This window comes from Somniosus microcephalus, chromosome 2, assembly GCF_052327205.1.
Source record: "Somniosus microcephalus isolate GS21.2 chromosome 2, FLI_Smic_1.0, whole genome shotgun sequence".
In the NCBI taxonomy this organism is placed as follows: domain Eukaryota; kingdom Metazoa; phylum Chordata; class Chondrichthyes; order Squaliformes; family Somniosidae; genus Somniosus; species Somniosus microcephalus.
The window spans coordinates 106264044-106288624 of record NC_140988.1 but is presented as its reverse complement, the minus strand read 5'-3'; the positions used below and the strand labels follow the sequence as shown (position 1 = coordinate 106288624).

The window sequence follows — 24581 nt, the reverse complement described above, 5'->3', positions numbered from 1 at the left end:
GATGCCTGGACAGATCTGAAGGTGCCCTTCAGTACTCGCGAGCCAGTGTCTCCAGAATGATTGTGGTGTGCTGCACTCTACATGACACTGAGCAGCAGTGAGGATTAGAGCTGCAGGAGGAACAAGGCACTGTGCACACATTATCTGCGGATGAATCCGAGGAGGAAGCTGGTGACCCCAATGCAGCACCAGCTGCTCATGTTGCTGTCTGGGATCTCGGATTCCTTTATAGCTGTATGGTTTAGTTAGTTACCACCACTTGACCAATGTAACAATCGGGTGGGGGGAAATGGGTGAGAAGTGGGAGAGCTTTGAGTGGAGTTCTCACTTCCATGTCCCCTTTTGCCATCATCCCTCTCACGGGCCAGCCACACTTCACTCCTACCACTCTGCTCAAGGTGGTTGGCTTCCCACAGGTGCAGGGCATCATCGAGCCAGCTTGGTGCAGTTCAGTGATGCGCTGTAATGCCAAGACTATTTAAGGCACCAGGCATGTTGGCATCCAGAGTGTGCACGGCTGGGGTCAAGGCGTGCATGGACTTATTTGATTGCCATGATAGATGTTCCACGGAGTTGGCCACTCTATCCATGGAAGAACACATCCTCGCAATGCCCTGTGACCTCAACCCACTTGCGCTTGAGTTGGACTCCATTCTCTCTGCAATCGTGGACAGTGTGCGTGGAAGGCCTGCCAGTGCATTGCAGATTTTCTGCTGCCCCTTAATGATTATCCTTTCCATCGATGGCCCCTGGGGAACAGCATCTGTGTCCAGCTGAGCAGAACGTAAGAGAGGGCTGCACCCTCCGACGTGGACCTTCCACAGCTGTCACTGCCACCACCATCTGCTCTGTCTCACTTGTGAACTGAGTCACCAGGTGAAAACCCAACTCTCTGTCTAACTGGACCCACTGAAGTGCATGGTAAGCATGAGTCCTTTGACGGTGCACCCTCAAAAGGAATCAGATCCTCTGAGAATTCGTCATCCGGGAAGTCCATCAACTGCTGCTGTATACGTGAAGGCCCTGGTGGAGATATAAACGATGTGAATGAGTACTGGCAAGGTAAGAATGTTGCAACTTAGCATTAGGAAGATGATCATATTTCACTCGCTGCTGAAATAAAGTCAACATGATTGAGTGTTGTATGACATGTGGGTTGCTGATATTTTTGTGTCACAAGGTAGCTGGGAGGACCCCATCCCCACTGGTCAGGGACGCCAAAATACTTCTGATCTCCAGCACTTCCTCCTCTGCAGTTAACTGGGAAATCTGTGGAGGACCACCTCCGGTCCTCTCCCTCTCCCTCGTGTTCTGCAGTTTCTTCTCCTGCAACGGGGGAAAGAACAGACCCTTGAGTGATTAATGGCTGTACCCAATGGATGCAGTGCATTCGGAGAGGCATCAAATTGCATAAGGACCAGGGTGAGTGGCAGTGGTGGATGGATAGATGGGGTTGTGAGGAAGTGCATAGTAAGAGAACGATGGGTACTCTTGCAAGGTAAGTATGTGTGAGGAGTGATGTGATGGAGTAGGCTTGAAAAGGCAGATTGGTGGGGGGGAGGGGCGAGGTGATGTGCACAACAGGATGCAGGTGAATGTGCAACTGTACTTAACCTTTCCAGACCTGGTTAGGTCATTAAAGCGCTTCCTGCACTGAATCCAGGAGCGTGGCACAATGTTCCTACTGCTGACCTCCTTGGCCACATCAACCACGCCTTCTTTGTGGCAGCAGCAGGTTTCTTCCTTCCATTGCTGGGGAAGAGTATCTCTCTCCGACTCCTCACTGCACCCAGCAGTATATCAAGTGAGGCGTCGTTAAAGTGGGCACAGCCTTTGAGTGTCCTGAGTCTATAGTTGTCTCTATGCAAAACCTATGAACTCCTCCAAATTTCATCTTTGGATTCCCCCTTTAAATACTCAAGTTGAGATCTCGTCATGCAGGTCCGCATCACGGCTATTGCCGTGCATTCGACACCAATCCCAGAAGTAATATAATTAGGCATTTGCATTAAAATGTCACAGACTGATGCGCTGAAAGTTCTTCCAGGTTTACCACCTAATATCTCTCCGACTTCTCACTGCACCCAGCAGTACATCAAGCAAGGCGTCGTTAAAACGGGAAGTGGAAACAGTTTCTTCTTATTTACTCTATCAAAACCTTTCACAATTTTGAACACCTCTATTAAATCTCCCCATTAAGCTTCCCTGCTCTAAGGAGAACAATCCAGGCTTCTCTAATTACACCACATAACTGAAGTCCCTCATCACTGGTATCATTCTAGTAAATCTCCTCTGCACCCTCTCTCAAGTTGCTGCAGTTACTTAAATTCTCCCTCAGTTGTGATGGGCTCTTCATAAGAGACATTTCCAATGCCTAGAGCTTGCTCTTACTATTCAACATAAATGGACCCAGCAGGGTTAGTGGTAGTGATGTGTGAGGGTGGCCATCACATTTCCAACAGGAATCACACCCCTGCAAAAATACTGTGCTCATCTGTATTAAAAAAGCAGATGGCCTAATTTAAATAGAATAACATCTTTATTAAAATAGCAACCAGAGGAATTTCAGACAAACAAGTTAACATGTTCCTATTCTAATATTACATAGCGCCATTTCACCGCACTTAAAGTTTTAAGTTACAGCTTCACTTAAAGTTGACACTTGTAAAATGCTAATTTAATCCATTTTTGTTTAAGATCAAATTCTTTGCTTTTCTTCAACTTGGTCAACAAATTACGACATGAGTAAGATTTTATCATGGGAATCAACGCTGACACAGCAGGGGAGAAATTGGACCCTGTTTCGCACATTTTTGGGGCATTTAGCACCACACCATTCACCACCTGAAATATGTATGACCACCTACTGGCTCAGGTGATATTCAGGTGTCCCTGATGGCTGCCTTAAACAAGTGTTACGACCCCACTCCGAAATTGGTCAGAAACTAGGCAGAACTTGCCCTGTGTAAGCTCCAACTAGTTTTTCCGGCTCTACGGAATCCTAACCAGCAGTCCTTAAAGGGACTGCTGGAGGCCACCGAAGGCAAGGTACGTAAACTTTTTTCACTTTCCTTAATGCTCCTCTTGGCTCCACAGCAATGCTGTAGAGTCCCGCTCGCCCCCTACCATTTGCCTCTCCCTCCCTTACGACCTACCTGAGGGCCTCTCCTGACTTCTGAGCCAGCCGATCTTGTTCTGGGCTCAATCAATGACCTGCATCTGCATACCCAATTGGGGCCCACAGTCCACCAGTTTCATGGTAATGAGGCCTGAAGACCAATTTCAGGCCAACCTCTTCAGGCGAGCATTCCAGTGCGTAGTCTGGAACTAACCAATTCTCTCCCAATAATTTGGTGCAGTACTCTTTAACTGAAACTTGGGAATAGATTTTCCTCTTCTGTGCATGGGCATTAAATAATCAAGATTTAAAGACTGTAACACAGGCTACCTGATTTTCTGTTCATTAATTCAAATGTAAAAAAAATTAGGTGAGCTCCATTATGGGTGTGTGCATCTCCCCATCCGATTTTCCTGTGCCCCCTGCACAGTTGATTTATTAATTCCTAAGTGCTAAAGAAGAAAATCATCCCTTAGATGTCTAGAATTTTTTTCAAAACATTTTACACTGTAGTATTTAATATACACTTTTGTATTATCCAATAGCAAAAATGTTCTACGCATATCCTACAATCACAAAAATCAGTAAATAAAGTCAGCATTTTATCTGGGTGAATATTGATTGATTTTATGCAGATTATTCTATAAAAGACAAATTTGAAACAGTTTTATGGTAATCTTACCAACTACATCAGTAACATAGCATTTACGTGATACAATTTATCAATTTAGTATATTAATTATAGGTTTTTTGACAAATGGATATGCACTTATCAAGCTAACACTTTCAACTTCCCCACTTCTGTTTGAAACAGATTGGTTCTTCAAGCAGCTGATCGAGGAAGTCCCAGGCTTTCAGTAAATGTCACTATTAGGATTCAGGTTGTGGATATTAATGACAATGCTCCAACTATTCCTCCATTGAAAGCCGTGAAGATTTTTGAAAGTAAGTTTGATCTCAACTCTTTATGGTACCATAAAGAAAATAGCATTTTATGGTTATAAATTCTGTTTTTCTGTGAGACGATAGTCTAGCAATTACTGTTTGCTGTATTAACATATGAATACTTTAAGCTTTGATATGATATTCCTCTACTTTAATGGAAGCATTAGCCTCTTTATTTTAAATAGTAAATACCTCTATTAATATAGCAAACTGAATAATGTGTTAGATGTTCATGTGCTAATATTGCAAACAAGTAATTGCTAGACTGATATTTTTATTAATTATTCTACAATTCCAATTATGTGTACAACCTGTCTAAAAATGAAGGCTTCTTTGTAAATTGCATTCTTTCAAATTATTTCAGAGTGACATTCTGTAGTTCCTTCTTGCATTTAAGAAAATAAACTTTCCTTTGTACAAAGCAAGAATCCTTTTCCAGTTCAGTATTGGCAATGAACCAAATAATAAAGGCAGAATACTCAAATAATCTTTCAATGTTCATGAATTGGGACAGTTTTATAGCTACCAGAATGTTGTGATTAAGATTCCTATCATATATAACTGCTGCCATTGAAGGGATAGAGATGTGCCCATATATGTAAACTTCTGTTTGAGTTAAGTACCGGTCATTTTAAAATGGTAACCCAAAGCTACTTAGTAGGGTCAGTCACAAACATTTAGCTATTGCATGTAGGCACACTAATCTTACTAGGATACCGTCTTACAACACAAGTTTCCAGACGTATTTGAAAATATTAAAATGGCTTGGGTATAAAGGGACTATTTTACTCAGTTTGCAAGTAAAGGTAATACTTCACAGTAGAGACCTGTGGTGTACACTATCTAGTGATAGTACAGTGAAACATATTCTGAAATTACATAAAATACAGGCACAGCATTTTCTGTGAAATAAATGGAATATGATACTGGATCATTTTTCTTGTTTCATTTGTGAGGTAGACCTAATAAAACTTTTCCAGTTGTGATAGACATAAGTTAAGCTAATTATCCTCTCCATCCCCCTGCCTGGGTGCCAGTCAGGCAGAGTGCATCCAAAGTGAAGGTCATTTATATAGGCCAGTTTTGTACAGGATGACCTTGTTTACATTTAATGTGAGTGTAACCGTTCTGTCCTCAAAATTCCCATAACAATGCAAAATGGGCATTTATAGTATGTATAAGCAATAGTCCATTGCTCACTCCATGAATTTCAACTTTATAACTTGCAGCAACAAAATAATGAATAATCCCTCAAATACATGTTTTAATTGGTTTCTAATATGATAGCAGGTATTTACTATCAAAATGTTGCCAAGTTGGCTGATTTTTGCGAAATAATTGATTTATGCTTTTCAGACCTCCAAGCTGGTTATGTTCTCACACAGATAATGGCCAGTGATGTGGATCTAAACCCCATTCTTTCCTATAATTTTACTAATAATGGTAATCCAGGAGGTAAATTTGCTATTGACCGCTACACTGGAGTCATCACTTTGACTGAGCCTCTGGACTTTGAGAAACAGCCTGAATACTTGTTGAAGATCAAGATTTCTGATTCAGTGCATGAAGCAGAAGCAATTCTTAGAGTTTTTGTAGTGGATGTAAATGACAACTCACCTCTCTTCTCTCAAGACTCATATCAGGTAAAACTGCATATAAATTAGTATCACCCCCAGTTACCATAGCATTAGGCTGTATATTTACTTACTGTGTTGTTATTTTTATTATTGTAGTCTTTATATGCCATCTTCAATTTTACTGATTTCTAATTTCTCTATTTATCCATGGCATCCTAAAACTACTCGTAGTTTCCTTCTTTTTAATGGACTATAATTATTCTGTACCTTTGCAATCTCCTTTGTAAAAACATCCCACTGTTGCTGTATAATCCTGTGTGACATTTCCATTCTGGGCACACATAGGCCAACTCTTTGAATGTTTGCCATTGCATTTCTTTGTTACGATTGAAATGTCAATCATAATCTTAATATGTATTACATCAAAACACCCAAGTGACTACCCTTGTGACTATTTGTGTGTTAACTTTCTCTTACGTGTGCTTCTACGTGGTACTTTCCCTGTGGCTTCAGCAGATATGGAGGCACCTTGCTCACTTTGATGCTGCTCCTGCTTCGACACCTTTGGCGGGCATCCTCTGGGTTTGGGAGCCGGGGAAGGCTCCTCCACTGTCTGCTCTTCCTGTGGCTGTGCAGGGGCTGAGACGGCCATCTCAGTTGGGTGAGGAATCTGGGGCTCTGACCTAGGGCTCCGCAGTGGCTTGCTCGTTGAGCGCTTGGAGAGGAGCCCACACTTCCTTGTTGTCTGCCAACAACATCCCTCTCATGGGTCATCCGCACTTCACTGCTAGCAAGTGGCTGGAGAGCACCTTGCTGCACATCAGTGGGGCCATGAGGACCCATCTCTGTACTGACAATCCTCATAATGGGGATGTCCATGTACCTCTGGTGTCTCTCCTCAATAGATGCCCATCTATCCTCCATAGCAGACCATTTTTTTTGAAGAGTCACCATGTACTCCTGAGTCTGGCGACTTATGTCCTCCATGGAGGTTGCCACCCTCTCCATGGCGGCACATTCATGCGCCATTGCCTCCACAAAGGCAGTGCTCATGTTTGAGATGAACTCCTCCATTCTCTCCACACTCACAGTTATCCTGGATGGAAACCCTGTCAGAGACTCCTATACTTGTTCCTGGAGTTCCAGCACCACTTTCTTTCTGGATGGCCCCAGAGGCACAGCGTCTACATGTAGCTTTTTTAAAATTCGTTTATGGGCTGTGGGCGTCACTGGCATGGCCAGCATTTATTGCCCATCCCTAATTGCCCTTCAGAAGGTGGTGGTGAGCTGCCTTCTTGAACCGCTGTAGTCTGTGTGCTGAAGGTACTCCCAGAGTCCTGTTAGGTAGGGAGTTCCAGGATTTTGACCCAGCGACGATGAAGGATCGGCAATATACTTCTAAGTCAGGATGGTGTGTGACTTGGAGGGGAATTTGGAGGTGGTGGTGTTCCCATGTGCCTGCTGCCCTTGTCCTTCTAGGTGGAAGAGGTCGCGGGTTTGGGAGGTGCTGCCGAAGAAGCCTTGGCGGGTTGCTGCAGTGCATCTTGTAGATGGTACACACTGCAGCCATGGTACGCTGGTGGTGGAGGGAGTGAATGTTTAAGGTGGTGGATGGGGTGCCAATCAAGCAGGCTGCTTTGTCCTGGATGGTGTCGAGCTTCTTGAGTGTTGTTGGAGCTGCACTCATCCAGGCAAGTGAAGAGTATTCCATCACATTCCTTACTTGTGCCTTGTAGATGGTGGAAAGGCTTTGGGGAGTCAGGAGGTGAGACACTAGCTGCAGAATACCTAGCCTCTGACCTGCTCTTGTTGCCACAGTATTTATGTGACTGGCCCAGTTAAGTTTCTGGTCAATGGTGACCCCCAGGATGTTGATGGTGGAGGATTCGGCAATGGTAATGCCATTGAATTTCAAGGGGAGGTAGTTGGACTCTCACTTGTTGGAGATAGTCATTGCCTGACACTTCTGTGATGCGAATGTTACCTGCCACTTATCAGCCCAAGCTTGAACGTCATCCAGGTCTTGCATGCAGGCATGGACTGCTTCATTATCTGAGGAGTTGTGAATGGCGCTGAACACTGCAGTTATCAGCGAACATCCCCATTTCTGACCTTATGTTGGAGGGAAGGTCATTGCTGAAGCTGCCCTCCATCCAGCTAGGACACTGCCCTGAGTAACTCCTACAGCGATGTCCTGGGGCTGTGATGATTGACCTTCAACCTCCACAACCATCTTCCTTTGTGCTAGGTATGACTCCAGCCAGTGGAGCATTTTCCCCCCGATTCCCATTGACTTCAGTTTTACTAGGGCTCCTTGATGCCACACTCAGTCAAATGCTGCCTTGATGTCAAGGGCAGTCACTCTCACCTCATCTCTGGAATTCAGCTCCTTTGTCCATGTTTGGACCAAGGCTGTAATGAGATCGGGAGCCGAGTGGTCAAACTGGGCATCAGTGAGCAGGTTTTTGGTGAGTAAGTGCCGCTTGATAGAAGGTGTCGTTGACAGTGCTATCACTTTGCTGATGATTGAGAGTAGACTGATGGGGCGGTAATTGGCTGGGTTGGATTTGTCCTGCTTTTTGTGGACAGGACATACCTGGGCAGTTTTCCACATTGTCGGATAGATGCCAGTGTTGTAGCTGTACTGGAACAGCTTGGCTAGAGGCGCGGCTAGTTCTGGAGCACAAGTCTTCAGCACTATAGCTGGGATGTTGTCGGGGCCCATAGCTTTTGCTGTATCCAGTACACGCAGCCGTTTCTTGATATCACGTGGAGTGAATCGAATTGGCTGAAGACTGGCTTCTGTGATGGTGGGGACCTCAGGAGGAGGCCGATATAGATCATCCACTCGGCACTTCTGACTGAAGATGGTTGCAAACACTTCAGCCTTGTCTTTTGCACTCGACTGGGCTGGGTGTGCCATAGCCGGTGCCGAGGTCGATGCCGCGTGGTCTGTCCAGGTTCATTCTTATTATTGTGTTTCGTAGTGGTTAGTTACAACTGAATGACTTGCTAGGCCATTTTGAGGGTAGTTAAGAGTCAACCACATTGCTGAGCAGAGCTAGGAGCGACCTGCGACCTCCAATGAGCACGCTCCACTGCTGTCGCTGCCTCCACCATCTGCTGATGCTCACTTGTGAGCTGTGATACACCAGGTGACAACAGTACTCTATGTCGCGAAGGCCCCGCTGAGGTGTTTGTTTCTGCGCTGGTGCTGGGTGACGCTGCTCCCTCAGAAGCTGCAGGTTCCTCTGAGGAGTCATCTGGCTCTCGATGGACCTGTGGAAGAGTAAAGGCATGAGTTAGACATGTGATATTTAGGAAGACGACACATGCTATTGTGCAGATGATCAAAAGTCAATCTCTATGAACATCATATGCCATTGCAGTCAATCATGAAATCTAAATGCGAGGGTTGAAAATCTATTCAGTCACCAGCTTCGTCTAGTGCGCCCGTCTCTCCATCCCCTACTTCCAGCTCCTCGCCACCTCCCACGATCTCGTGCACAGCCTCCTCAGCACTTGTCAATGTTGCCAGGGATGGTGGACCTCCTCCTGTCTTCGCTCTCTCCCTTTTATTGTGGGCTATCTTTTTCTGCAAGGAGGGACACAAGTGGAGTTTCAGCGAGAGTGATGGCGTGACTGTGAAGAATCCATAACATTGAAGCTTAGAGCGAGACCAAGATGGAGTGAGGTGCCAAGAGGAACCTGCCTCCCATGTGCGTTGTTAGTTGTTGTCATTTAATAACAGTGAGAGCGAGTGTGAGGGGTGCATAGTAGGATGGTGAGGTAATTCAGTACAGAGGGAGAGATGGATAGGTAAGGGTAAGGTAGGATGTGGAGGAGCAGGCTTACAAAGCAGAGTGCTGGTGATGAGAAGAGAAGGGAAGCAGATTGAAGGTAAGTGTGATGTGATACTCACTTTTGATGATCGCAGAAGATCATTAAACCGTTTCTGGCACTGGACCCAGGTGCGTGAACATAAAGACCTAGCGCTTACCTCCTCAGCAATGTGCAGTCAGGCTGCCTTTGTTTGTTGAGGAGGCTCCCTCCGGCCATCGGGAGGGAAGAGAATCTCCCTACGCCCTCTTACTCTCGCCACAAGAGCTTGGAGAGAGTCCTCGTTTAACCTTGGAGCAGCCTTGGCTTTGGCTGCAGTCATTGCAGCCTGGGCCCATTCAAACTGCAGCAGAAAGGAGAAATGAGAGGCTACGGCTACATGTGCCCCTTAAAAACAACTGCAGCAATGACGTCATCAGTGGAGAGCAACAGACACGCTCCCACTCATTGGACCGGCCAGCGCACATGACGGTCTAATTAGGTCACTTAAATTAAATTCACAAATCAGGAGCACCTGAAACCGGAAGCAGGACCGGAACTCGCCCACCAGGCAACCCGACTCCAACCCGCCTCCTCTATTAAATTGGCGGCTCACAAGTAATCTTTTTGAAAGTGAGTCCCCCTATAGCTGTAGGAACAGTTTAGATTTTTTTTTAAAGTACTTAATATCTATCCATAATGTAAAATATGGCTAACAAATGGTAATAGCACTGGTTTAAGGTGTTTTCTATCTAGGGAAACTCAGTGGATAGTCACTTATTGAAATAAGCCATTGAATGATCTTAATGTGCATAACAAAGTAAAATTCTAAAATAAAAAAGTAGTAATTTCCCATCTGAGGCAAAACAATGGTACAGTGGTATGGCCCAGAAGGAAACCGCAGTCTATAGAATCTGTCCTTTCTTTAATGTTTCCACATAGCTTTATATTAATCTGTTTGTACAAGAACTGTGTTTATAGAATGATCTGTTGTTATTCTAGATTATATTGCCTGAACTCACACCAGTCAGTACCTACATTCTGACCGTATCTACCACAGATAAAGATTCAGGAATGAATGGAAAAGTTTCCTATAGAATCCTTCCAGGAACTACTGGGGAGTTTTATATTAATGCTGAGAGTGGTAAGATAACAAATTAAGATTAGAAAGAACACTTAAGTTATATTAAATCATTATATAACCAGAAAACATGCTACAACAATCATTTTGGTGTCCCTAAAAAGATTAACTTTAAAATGTATCTACAAGCATTTAATTTTATAAATGCCACTTGAGAATTTTTATGTATGCATCTAAAGTCAGAAAAAATAATGTACCTTGGCCTCTTGTTTGTGATTCCTGTAATATAATGCAATGTTTGTCCATTAGTGTTGAAATTCTGGCCATTGTATTTAGCAGAAATATAATGGGCCAGATTTTGCTGTAGAAATAATGGTGAGGCTAACAGCGCTCACCGTTATTAAAGTGTAAATCAGACAGCAACTTCCAGTAACCACACACACGCAGTTAAACGCGGAACTCAGGAAGTTGCTGTCCGAGTTGCCCTGTTCCTTCAGAAGCTTCACTACACCAGTATCTCGTCGAGAGACTCGGCATTGAAATACATGGAACGGCGTGAAGTTGCTGTACATGTGATATATACCCACTAAACTCGCCAAAAAACTTAGCGCTTGTCCATTACAGTGTAAGTACATTTTTAACATAGGAACAACACGATCCTTACGGGACACCACTGGTCATATCCTGCCAGAGTACCTACACATTATCCCTAATCTCTGCCAATTTCCTAACCAGGTCAATAATTTGCCTTCAATTCCATGGGTGTCAACCATCAGTTAACAGTCTTTTATGAGGGACTTTATCAGATGCCTTCTGGAAGTCCATATAAATAACATCCATAGACATTTCCCTGTCTGCTACTAGTCACCTCTTCAAAAAATGTAATCAGGTTCAGGCATGACCTACCTTTTACAAATTCATGCTGGCTCTCTCTGCTCAGCTGAAAATTTTCAAGGTGTTCAGTCACCCTATCCTTAATTATAGATTCTAGTAATTTCCCGACAACAGATGTTAGGCTAACTGGCCTATAATTTCCTGGTTTCCCTCTCACCATTCTTAAATAGCGGAGTGGCAGGTGCAATTTTCCAATCTAAAGGAACAGTTCTTGAATCAAGAGAACTTTGGAAGATTATAGTTAGGGCATCTGCAATGTGCTCACCTACTTCTTTTAAAATCCTGGGATGGAAACCATCTGGTCCTGGAGATTTGTCACTCTTTAGTGCCATTATTTTCTTCATTACTTTTATTTTGCTTACGTTAATTTTGTTGAATCCCTATTCCTGATTCAATATTAGTTTCCTTGGGATTTCTGGCATGCTATCCTCTTCCTTTACTGTAAATACTGACGCAAAGTAATTATTCAACATGTCCTTATTATCATTGACAATATCACCGTCATCAGTTTTCAAGGGGCCAGCATTGCTCCTGACCACCCTCTTTTTCCTAATATAATTGTAAAAGTTTTAATGCCGTGATAAGTCTTAATTACTGCCAAACAACCTCTCTGCTGCTGAAAATTAACTTTCACAAGTGTGGAGTCTCATTCCATCAGATTTTAATTATTGTTGGTGATTTAAAAAAATTAAAAAGTTTTTTTTAACTTTTTCTTTCTATCTCATTTATCTCTCTCTTAATTAATCCCATCTTTCTTTCCCTCTCTTTACATAGGATATACAGGACAGAAACAGGCCATTCGGCCCAACCAGTCTATGCTGGTGTTTATGCTCCACTCGAGCCTCCTCCCATCTTTCCTCATCTAACCCTATCAGCATAACCCTCTATTACCTTCTCCCTCATATGCTTATCTAATCGCCCCTTAAATGCATCTATACTATTCGCTTCAATCACTCCCTGTGGTAGTGAGTTCCATATTCTCACCACACTGGGTAAAGAAGTTTCTTCTGAATTCCCTATTTGATTTTTTGGTGACTATCCTATATTGATGGCCTCTAGTTTTGTTCTTCCCCACAAGTGGAAACACTCTCTGTATCTACTCTATCAAAACCTTTCTTGATTTTAAAGACCTCTATTAGGCCACCCTTCAGCCTTCTCTATTCAAGAGAAAAGAGATCCAGCCTGTTCATCCTTTCCTGATATGTATACCTTTGCATTTCTGGTATCATCCTTGTAAATCTTCTCTGCACCCTCTTCAGTGCCTCCACATCCTTTATTTTGCTTTCTGTACCTGATTTGACATTTAATTAAATATTCTAACTGGTACTAGTTTAGACTCTGCGCTCCTCATTAACGATTCTTCAATATGATTAGTTAAGGAGATACACACATGCTTGGCATGTTCACACGGGTCCCAGATCCCCTGTAGAGGGCGCTGCACCAAAATGGATTTCCAATCACTGCAAGTTCCAATGCAAAATCCCATAGAAAGTCTGTGGGCTAGTGTAAGTGTAACGAACAGCTGGTGCTGAGAGCAAAATCCGGCCCAATGATTTACAGCAATGCAGTATTATTTTATGCAACAATGCTGAAAAGTTCAAAAGTTCTGAAAAAGATGATATTAAAAATAATACATTGTGATAAGGAGACTTGTTATCACCCAGATACTAACTTTTTTACTTTTTTTTAACATGGACTGCAAACATCTTTTGTGATTTATGTTTAATTCTAGTTTTAACTGACTTTTTTGAGTCCTCGCTTGTGGCAGCAGTCCCTCAATTTTCCAATGAGTACTTGTGGCATGTGAGGACTCAGAAAATCTACCCTATATTCTGATAGCCCCGATTTTATAGAGTATGGTGTGTGTGAGCCCTGAAGTGGGCGGCGAACCCAGGGTTTCTGGGAAAGTAGAGGCCTGGACAATATTAACAACCGGGCCTCATTCCCTAAATGTTCCCGGAATCCCGGCCAAACCATGCCAGATCCACCAGCTGGCTGGCAGGCGGGAGCTGGAATTCGGCAGCAGGAGACCACAGCCAGGGACCCATGTTAACGGTCCCCGGCAGTCAGTTCAGTGGGGTGGAGGGGGCGGTGGAGAGCCTGTGGCAAGGGAGGCTCAAAGCTTTGTTGTGAGGCCCGGAGGAGCGGCACTCCTGCTCTTCCTGGCCCATTTGAAAATCTTTTTTTTTTTTAATGTAAAACTTACCTACCTGGGCCTGTACTGACCCACGGGGCCACAACCCAGCTCATGACAGGTTTGGCCTGATGGGGAAGCTGTCACTGTTCCCCCTGCTCAGGCCACCAACTAAAATTGCAGATTGGGTCCCGATGACATCATCAGGCCCCGATCTGCATATATAACGAGGACCCAACTGCTTTCCTCCGGGTATTAACGTTACTTTTTTTGTTTTTTGATTTTAGGTGCCATATTTACCAGGAGGACAGTACACTATACAACTTACAACTCTGTGGTGCAGCTTCTTGTAGAAGCTAAGGATGGTGGTAACCCTGCATTGACGAGCATTACATCAGTGGAGATACAAATTCAGGATGTCAATAACAATGCTCCTCAATTCACGCAAGCAGTTTATAATATCAGTGTTAATGAAGACGTAGCAGTTGGGATAACTCTGTTGTCACTTTCAGCAATAGACCTAGACTGGACACATGAGAATGCTTACGTTGACTACGCCATTATTAGAGGAAATGAACAAAACAGATTCCACATTGAGAACTCTGTGATTCAAACAGAGAATCAGTATCGTATGGTAGGCAAGCTGGTATTAACAAATGTATTAGACAGAGAACTTATTAACAACTACCGTTTAGTTGTACGTGCATCTGATCGAGGAACCTCGCCACTTAATTCAACCACGATAATATCAATAACCGTGCTTGATGCCAATGATAATCCTCCAGTTTTCAAGAGTTTGGAGTACCATGTTGAAGTTCTAGAAAGCGCCCCTGTAAAAAGCAAACTTAATCAAGTTTCAGCCTATGATCTTGATCAGGGAGCAAATGCAGATATCAAATACAGTATAATTTCTGGAAATGAAAAAGAACATTTTAGACTGAATCCTAAAACTGGTTTTGTAGAATTAAAGCTACCTCTTGACTATGAGGATGTACCAAAATTCACGTTAACTATCCGAGCAGTTGATGGTGGCATTACTCATCAAAACATGGCTATTTCTGTCCTTTATATTAATGTATTGGATGACAATGATAATATTCCTTATTTTGCATTTCCTACACTGAATTGTACAGTCTGTGAAAATAAGCCTATCTACACATCAGTGTGTGCAGTTCATGCACTAGATCATGATGATGGCCCCTTTGGTTATTTAACATACTCTATTCTGGCATTGTCTTTAACTGACTATTCTACATGTACAAATTGGAATAATTTTATTATTGATCCAATTACTGGTGATATCTACACAAAACAATTGATTGATTATGAACAACAAAACAACTGCATATTTATAGTCCAGGCAAAGGATAAAGGTAATGCAACAGCAACTGTAACAGTTCAAGTAGATATTCAAGGTATTGATGAATATGAGCCCACTTTTACCCAAGAGCGGTACTATTTTATGCTCCCTGAGCATGTGGAGGTAGGTCAAAAAGCTGGACAAGTGACTGCTGTAGATAAAGATGCTGGAATGGATGGAATTGTGCAGTACTCATTTCTACAGCCTTCTCCTTACTTTTCTCTGAACCAAACAAGTGGAGTTATTTACCTTTCAGGTTCTGTTCACAAGATTAAAGGCAGTTACAAGAGAGAAGAGATAATTGAGTTAGTAATTAAAGCCAGTAGTCCTTTATTGGGCTCGAGATCAGCTGTTAGTACTGTTGCAATTAACATCTCTAGATCACTGGATACCTTAGTCAATAAGTCAACTGATAACCTCACTGTAAGTCTTACTATCTCATTTGTCGTTTTCTTGCTGCTTTCTGTGGGCTTCGGTGGTCTAGTTTGTAGATATACAAGAAAAGATAAAAATAATTCAAGTGCAAGAAAACTGAATATAAGGCTTCCAATAATATCTACTGTTATCAACTGTCTGAATCATCCAGTGGTATCATTAGATCACCAGAAGGTGAATGACAGTAATCAGCCTGGAAAGACTCCTGATAGTTCAGTGGAACATCTGAGTTTAGAGGACATTCCTATGAAGAAGAAGTCATTTAATCCTTCCAGGCATTCAGATTCAAGTGGACGAGGTTCTGCAGAAGGGGAAACTGCTGAAGATGGAGAAATTACAATGATCAATGAAAATCAGTGTTGCAGAGGTTCAATTTCTGAATTAGGCGAACCTGGCTGGACATCTAGAGTTCGGGATCCAAGGATCCCAAGAGAATCAGACTGCCTGTTTTGTCAGTCTTGTAAAAACAATGCCACTGATGCAATCGTCAATACAGAAAGTGTAGATAGCATTCATAATTTTAAGGACAAAGGGGGAGGGGAAGGGTACAATGCAAATTTTGTTGCTGATAAAATTTTATCAAAGAATATCCAAAATACAGGTATTAAGCAAAATAGTATCATGATGGACAATGCTAAGGATCACATTTTCATCGTGAATAGACAGACATCATTGTTAGGATCCCTCACTTCCCTTGTTTCCACACAGGAAGAACTACAAAACAGCTATAATTGTGATTACTTACTTACCTGGAAACCTGGGTTTCAACCTTTGGCCTCTGTCTTTACTGAGATTGCAAAACTGAAAGATGAAAACCTACAATATATAAAAAATGAATCAAAATCTCTTATTATCCCACCCCCATTGATAACATCAGTTGCACAGCAAGGCATAAGGGTCGTCCCTCCACAAATGCCAATCATAAGATTTAATCCATCATTCCCAAAATATTCAAACTTATCCATTGTCAATAATACATACAGCACCCCTTCAGCTATGACACCAAGTTTTTCTCCATCTGTTTCTACGCTAACTATGCAAACTCCTTCAGCTTCTCCTGTTGTTTTAGATGCAGGGTTACCTAAATTTGCCTTAAAGCAATCCTTACACGAGCAAAAATTAGAAGAGGAAATACAGATATAGAATCATTCACACTTGAGACTGATATATACATTCTTTTAAATTAAGTGTAGATATGGGAATCTATGCATGTTAATTTTTTTGCAAGTGAAGCATTGTCATAAGAACATAAGAAATAGGAGCAGGAATAGGCCACTTGGCCCCTCGAGCCTGCTCCGCCATTCAATAAGATCATGGCTGATCTTGGGCTTAAAGCCACTTCCCTGCCCGCTCCCCATAACCCTTCACTCCCTTATCTTGCAAAAATCTGTCCATCTCCACCTTAAATGTATTTAATAACCTAGCCTCCACGGCTCTCTGGGGCAGAGAATTCCACAGATTTACAACCCTCTGAGAGAAGAAATACCTCGTCATCTCAGTTCGAAAAGGGCGACCCTTTATTCTGAATTTTGAAAATTGCAATGCCTACTTCAACAAAAAGAGTATAATTAACCAGTTCTGACGAAGGGTCATCGACCTGAAACGTTAACTCTGTTTCTCTCTCCACGGATGTTGCCTGGCCTGCTGAGTTATCCAGCGTTTTCTGTTGTTATTTATAATTAACTTGAATTGGGTTTGAATTAGAAGTAAATTGCTAAATCAATAATGATTTTGCCAAGTAATTTTATTCACTTAACCGTTCTATTTTTTATCTGTTTTAACTGTATAAAGTTTGGCAAGAAGCTAACAATGGAATGCAAACTGGATTGCAATTCCAGTACTGTAAAAATGATCACACAGTTGTTATGGATAACTGAAAGTGTATTTATGTCATTTGCTTCATTACAATATATACATTACAGTGCAGTGCAACAGATCTTTAAAAAAAAGGCTGTGATATCCCAAATTCTGAGCAATTTCACTCTGGGCATCTGGGAAATTTTAGTTCCATTCAGCATTGTCATTTCACCTTATGAACAAGAGAAAGAAATTTCTTCTTTAGAGGTGATGTTTCCAGTATTCACAGAGACAGAGGGCTGGATTTTCTCAATTGGGGCGTGTTGCGGGTGGGACTGCTGGTTGTCGGGATTCAGTCCCGCCCCCAATGACGTCCAGCCAACCCACGCTATTTTCCCTTGATTGACCTTGTTAAGCCCGCTCTGGCGAGGTTCGCAGCCGTCGGGAAGCCCGCTCTTGCAGGGGTAAAATGGGGATAAGCCTCTTATACTGCCTGTTAAGAGGCAGTTAATTGGCTGTAATCCCCTTCCCGCCTCGAGGAGACGGGTCTCTGCGTGAGTCAGGGACCCGCCTCCTGGGAAGATGGTATGGAGGCGGGTTGGGAGCGGGTTCGGTACCCGCTCCCAGTTTCTGCCATTTTCCCGGCAGTCCCGCCTCCATACCTGTCTCCCCAGGGCTGGCAAAATTTCCCCAGAGTTTCTGCCACAGTTTGTTACCAAATGGTTTGTGTGCCACGAAAATATGGGTAAATTATAGGGATCACAAAGCTTGAACATTAGCACCTGATGAACTGAGCTTCACACCTAAACAAAAGTGCTTGTCACAATGATTTCCAAAAGCATTTGAGCCCTAGCACCTGCTGAGGTGAAAAAGACTCTAAAACATTTCTGAATTAGTTACTAAATTATTTTGACACCTAGCCACAAATGCTTGTAAAAAGAGCTTAGCACATTGATTGACAAAACGGGCTAAACAGATCGGCTTTAGCAAGGCAATACAATGCTTAAATGAATAAATACAGACTTCTGCAATTCATTTAAAACGTTTTATTCATTTAACAGTTATTCAGTTAACAAGGACAGCTATCATTGAAAGAGATAGTAAAAGGATTTGTGCATGGAGATTTTAATCTCTTAAACATTTTATCAGTTATTACTTTAAATGGGCTTGACTGTATTTGTAATTGTATTTTAAATATAAACTTATAGACTTTATTTTACTCATATCCCATTCAGTTTTGTTCATCTTAAATTCACACACAAATTTTCTAAGTAAAACAGTACAATCTTTTCTGATTTTCAGATATGTAGTAGAAATTTGGTTTGTTATTCCATATCTGTTACACATCAAAGAATTACATGTTTTGGTGCAGTGTTTTTGCAGTCACCGTGTAAAATATACTTCATGCAGTTCTTTTCTTGGGATGTAGTCAACATTAACAAATGTTCTTTTTCATATATTGGTAGTTGATGTTCAGTAAAATGAAATATATATGAAATAACAATAGGAGACGGGTGCCAGAACTGAATTCAAAACTTTGAAGTGTTTGTTCATTGGAAGGATCATATAAATGAAGAATGGATTATTCTTAATAAGTGCAAATGCATATATTGTGTTAAATATATGCCATTTAAAATAATACAGGTTGAAATGGATGGGAGTGGAAGGTTACTCAACAAAGTCTTTAATGGGAAACAAAAATGTATACATAAAAGGCTCAATATAAGCCAAGTCTAATTTTTGAAATGTTGGCCTAGAAATTCGGTAGGCTTAGCGCCGCTTTTGAGGCGCTAGAGGGCCTAGCGCCGGAGTTATGGCCAGTTTGGAAATTGAGTGGGTCCCTAAATCGGCGTTAGGCCGTTAGCGCTGCGCCGGCACCGATGACATCATCGGTGTGCGCAGCGTCCCGGTTGCCATGGTAACCCGCCCGAACTCCGAAATTGACTTGCGGCCGCCTCGCCCGTGGCAGCCGCAAGCAACGTTCTGGCAGAGGTGCCTTACTGGACTTTGCGCCGGCGCATTAAAGGCCCCGCGGCGGCCGGCCGCTTTCCCGCCGGCCGCCTGGCCGCAGCTCCCTCCCCGGACTTCTTCCCCCCCCCCCCCCCCCCGGGACAGATGCAAGCCCGGCACTTGTCCGAGGTGCCGGGCTAATTTTTACAGTGATTTTCGCGGGCCGCGGCCGGGTGCAGGCAGCTCCTCCTTAAGGGAAGGAGGAGGCCTGCACTTCCCGAACCTGCCGCACCGCAGCGGGCGCCGCAGCGCCGGAATAGCGCCGCAATTCAGCGCGTAGCGCCAGTTTTCAGGCGCAAACAGCTTTCAGCAGCGCCGGCAGCCGTTTGGGCGCAGAACTAGTGAATTTTTGGCCCGCCCAGCGCGACTTAGCTCCGGCACTAACTTCCGGCGCTAAAGCCGTCGCTGCGCCAAAACCCAATTTCTAGGCCGTTATGTTTAGCCTCTTAAACTAGCTGATGTAATATTCTGCTGAACTTTGACGAGCTTCATTCTTGAGTAATGCTCCCATCCTCTGTAAACTTCAGCTTCTCCAACATCCTGTTGTCCATATCCTTTCCTGCACCAAGTCCCACTCACCCATGTCCCTGTTGACCTACGTTGGCTACGGGTCCCCCAATGCCTCATCCTCATGTTTAAACCCTTCATGGCCCTGGCCCTCCCTATCTCTGTAACCTCCTGCAGCTCCACAACCCACCCACCCCAGAATTCTCCATTCGTCTGACTCTGGCCTCTTATGCATCCCCCTCCCACTTCGTCCCACCATTGGCAGATGTACCCTTAGCCATCTAGGTGCCACGCTCAGAAATTCCCTCCTTAAATACCTCCACCTCACTACCTTCCTTACCTCTTTTAAGATCTTCCTTAAAATTCACCAATTTGACCGTTTTTGGTCACCCCTCCTAATATCTTTGGCCCAGCGTCCATTTATTTCTGATTACCCCTCTGTGCAGTACCTTGGGACGTTTTTCTACATTAATGGCATTGTGTAAATGCAAGTTGTTATTGTTGAACAAGTTCTTCATGAAATAAACATTCAAGATATTCACTCTGCCTATTATCATGTAGACATTATTATTCTTAAATTGGTTTCTGTTACCCTCAAGGTTTAATATCACAAACTAGCCCACCAAAGCGCACATTTATATATTCATTAGGAAGTGCTTTCAAGCAACAGGTAATCATTACATAGAAACAGGAATAGGACAGAGTTCTGTGACCACATCCTTGGTGAAGCAGAGCCTCCGAGTACACTGCTCCTGGCTTAAGTAGAGGTAGAAGACCCTAGGTGGGTAAGGCCTCCTGCTCAGAGCCCTCCTGCCCCTCCTCCTCTCCCCTCTGCGAGCAACTTGTCCTCTTCTTTGTTGCCTCTGTTCCATCTCCCTGTCATACTCCAGCACGAGGAGGACTGCGTGTAGAGCCCCCATGACTGGGAGCAAGTGGTCTGAGCAGAACCCTTGAATTCAGAAGCAAGGCCTTCTCCACTTACAGCACCACTCCCTGTTACCTCACCAACTTTAAGTAACTGTAGAAAGCTCTAAACAGTTGCACAAACTTACACAGAGCCAGTAGAAATCAAAAAGCAAGTCACCTGCAAGTTGTTGATGATCCCTTTAAATACTGCTGGTGTGAGGGGGGGTCCCTTGTGTCGTTGAATGCATGTTCAGCTGTTCGTGTTTTGGAGAGGGCGTTGAATGGAGCGGCAACGTTGAAAATGGCAGCTCGTGCGCCAAATCAACATTTGCACACTGATTGACGTCACGATCTGCCTCATTACCAATTTTCTAGCGAACGCAGGCATTGGTCGTACTGCCGACCTGGCCAAAATCGCGGCTGCCATATGATCGTGGGCAGAAGCGAGGCAGCCGCCATTTTTTTGATGAAATCGGCCTTAACAACCGGCGCTAAGGTGACGAATTTACCCCAAACATTTCCCTTAGTTGCCCACAGTCCTATCTGCAACTTTTTCTTTCCAGTTTATCTAGGCTAAACCTCTCCATCTCTTTCCTTTAAGAAGTTCACTAAGACATACCACTTTGAACAAGCTTTTGGTCCCTTGTCCTAATGTCTCCTTTGTCAATTTTTTTTTTTCAGATTTGCGCTCCTTTGAAATGACTTGGGGCGTTTTATTATGTTAAAGGCTCTATACAAGTACAAGTTGTTGTAGCTAGTTCTCTATTTAACTCGTTAAAATTAGCTTTTGTCCAGTGAGGTGTCTTCATCTTTGACTGTTACCACTGCTTTTCAAAATCTTTGTATCAAACCTAATAATGTTAATGTTGCTGTTTCCTAGATGCAGCCATACCCTTTTGTTACTTCTATGAGTGCCATCAGTGAGATTCTGTCCATTAGTTAAACCAGCCACCTGGTAGAAGTGCTGCGTCCTCTTGAGTTGTTGCCTGCTTTGTATCTTGAAATTGATTGAAATGTTGCCACTGGCAAACCAGGCTTCAGTGACATGCTTGATGCATTGGTGGACTGCTGTCTGACAGATGTGGTAAATGTCACCAGTTGTGGTTTGAAAGAACCTGGTGGCATAAAAGTTCAATGTTGTAACTTTCATAGTAACAGGCAGGGCTACCCCTGTGCTAGATATAGTCCGCTGGCCCGGCTCAAGTAGACAGCCCAACTCTGAGATTGTCCTTGCTGAAGCTAGAGCAACAAACACGGATCACTTCAGACATGCCCAAGTAGTTGTGCCTGGATCAGATAACATAGTTCCTGGGCCAATTGCAGGTGGGAGGCAAATGCCTAAGATGCAAGCACATCCACCAGAACTCTTGTTCCTCCTTTAAATCCAGAGTGGCTGTGGGCCGCTTCGCCATAGGTCATCCTGAGACCATTCCTTTGCTGAAGAATCAGCGGCATACAAAAAATTCTGCACCAAAGGGAGCCATTTGCAGAGATGGCAAAAGTTATCGATCTCCTCTGTGATTGATTGCCCTTGTCTGCAGAGCTTGTGGAGCCTTTCCAGAGGCCTCAAGTGAACTCCTGCTGGCTCTCACCTGACGATAGTTGCATTGCCTCTTGTCATGTACGGGGTGCGTGCAATATCAGCCCACCCGCCAGACAAAAAATGGCAGGACCTAAAAACAAAGCAGAATCCTAGCAGAATTAGATTTCACTTCATTTTACACTTCCCGATCGGGAGATCTGCTGGGGTTTTTGCTTTGGCCTGGAGTGGAAACGCGGGCCTACTTAGAAATTGGTATGTGTTACGCCTGTTCTTCGGGTGCAGTGCATACCAGTTTAGCAGTAGGACAGTCTGCGCCCTATGTGTACAGGCGTTGGTTCCACTGCTAAATGTACGAGGCAGATGCCTAAACAGGCATTGGATTCCTCGAGTATGTTAATTAGGAGCCTAATGCCTGTTGAGGACCCTTTGGCGAAATTAGTTCCCGATCAGCAGGTGTCGGACCAGCCCCGCTGAGGATTCTTCAGTGGTCCCCATGGCCACCAACTAAAATTAAGTATGGAATTCTTTTTTAAACCCTTCCTATGGAGCCAGGAGGAGCAGGAGTGCTCCTCTGACTTCACAAGTGTTGCGCTTGCAAACTCCATCCCAGGACTTACCTGAGGGCCAGCCCTAAATTGGATTCTCCAGTTGCACAAGCTGCCTGTGGAGGTGTGTCCAAAGTCGGCAGTTTGCTCAGACTATGCAGGTTAGGCCCGAGGACCAATTTCTATCGATCCTCAGGCCGCTTACTTCAGGCGTGCGTTAATTAATCTGGGCCGGAAAACGGGCCCGGACAAATTTTCATCCCAAAATCTTTCCATGTGGCCAACCTCTCTTGAGGGAGAAAAGCTTTTTAGTTTGGATTGTACAACATATGTGACCTCCTCGAGGTGGCAAAAGTCCATTATCCCAAAACAAGCCTCTCAAATCTTAGGTTCGACCCTTGTCTTGATGCCAGACTGTGATGGTACTTGTGTTTCCAGTTCTGTTATAGTCAAGGTATTAATTAGCCAAAGAAAATCTGGCTAGGTTCTTATTTCCAGGTTTGCAATAATCAAAGAATTTGCAAAACAGTCCCAATTTGCATCAGTGGTTTTTATTTTAACAAATCCTTGATTAATGCAGACCACTATGTGTATGATATCCTGCCCTTTGGTCTGATATCTTCCCAAACAGCTATAACCTCAGTTAGCGTGTGCAAGAAGGGTTTCTATTCGTGCTCCTAGTTTAGCAACTGTTAATGAGAGTTGTAACACAGGAAAAAAACTAGTGTTCAATGAGGAAAACTATAATTACATATCTGGAATCATGATTTTATTATCAACTTCCCTAATATTTTCTAGGAGCACATTTCAGAGACATTTTCTTGTGGCATGAAAAGAGTAGCCTTGCTTATGGACCTATTCTGAGATTTGTGGGCTTCCACAAATACCTTTTTTTTTTAAGGGTAAGTTCATTAGTCCAAGAATTTCTATGTTTTCTGGACTTTAGGCTGTCAGCTGTATTTTGTCCCCCTACACTTACCTTTAGCCAGCTCACTGGTACCAAGCCTGTTACTGACATCCTTCATTCAAGGATTACAGGGACATGGCCATGGTTTGAAAGTCCATGGTTATGGTTTAATCCAGTACAGCATTAGGATGGAAAGTAGGTCGAAAACTGGCTCCAAACCATCTGTTTCCTGATTGCTGCCTCAGCTGAATCTTATCTACAACTCGGGTTTGAGCACATGCCCTACAGTCTGTGGTAGACAGCATGATGTCTGTTCCTAATGCCTTCCTTCTATTCACCTTTGCTGCAGTGATCTGTTTGCTGGAAATTGCTAAGCTTTCTCTCAGCCTCTCTTCTTGCGTGCTTTGTATTTATTGTTCTCCCTTTGTATTTATTGAGATGATAGTGTTTTGCTTTGCTGATGATTGACAGTAGACTCTTGGGGCGGTAATTGGCCATATTGGATTTGTCCTTTTTGTGGACAGGACATACCTGGGCAGTTTTCCACATTGTCGGATAGATGCCAGTGTTGTAGTTGTACTGGAACAGCTTGGCTAGAGGCGCGGCTAGTTATGGAACACAAGTCTTCAGCACGATAGCCGGGAAGTTGTCGGGGCCCATAGCCTTTGTTGTGTCCAGTGTGCTCAGCCATTTCTTGATATCACGTGGAGTGAATCGAATTGGCTGAAGACTGTCTTCTGTGATGGTGGGGACCTCAGGAGGAGGCCGATATGGATCATCCACTCGGCACTTCTGGCTAAAGATGGTTGCAAACGCTTCAGCCTTGTCTTTTGCACTCACGTGCTGGGCTCCACCATCATTGAGGATGGGGATATTCATGGAGCCTCCTCCTGTTAGTTGTTTAATGGTCCACCAACATTCTCGACTGGATGTGGCAGGACTGCAGAGCTTTGATATGATCCGTTGATTATGAGATCGCTTAGCTCTGTCTATAGCATGATGC

The 24581-nt window shown here is 43.5% G+C and overlaps 1 protein-coding gene across 1 annotated transcript in view; it reads left to right on the top strand.

Annotated features, from left to right (window-relative positions):
- The window catches only part of dchs2 (dachsous cadherin-related 2), a 145777-nt gene extending 125554 nt beyond the window's left edge, over positions 1-20223 (top strand). Inside the window, exons 16-19 of the mRNA XM_085961434.1 lie at positions 3933-4063; positions 5420-5706; positions 10462-10603; positions 13856-20223. Of these exons, the coding sequence (XP_085817560.1) occupies positions 3933-4063; positions 5420-5706; positions 10462-10603; positions 13856-16506 (3211 nt within the window). The 3' untranslated portion in view covers positions 16507-20223. The remainder of the gene's footprint in view (positions 1-3932; positions 4064-5419; positions 5707-10461; positions 10604-13855) is intronic.
- Positions 20224-24581: the final 4358 nt, after the last annotated feature.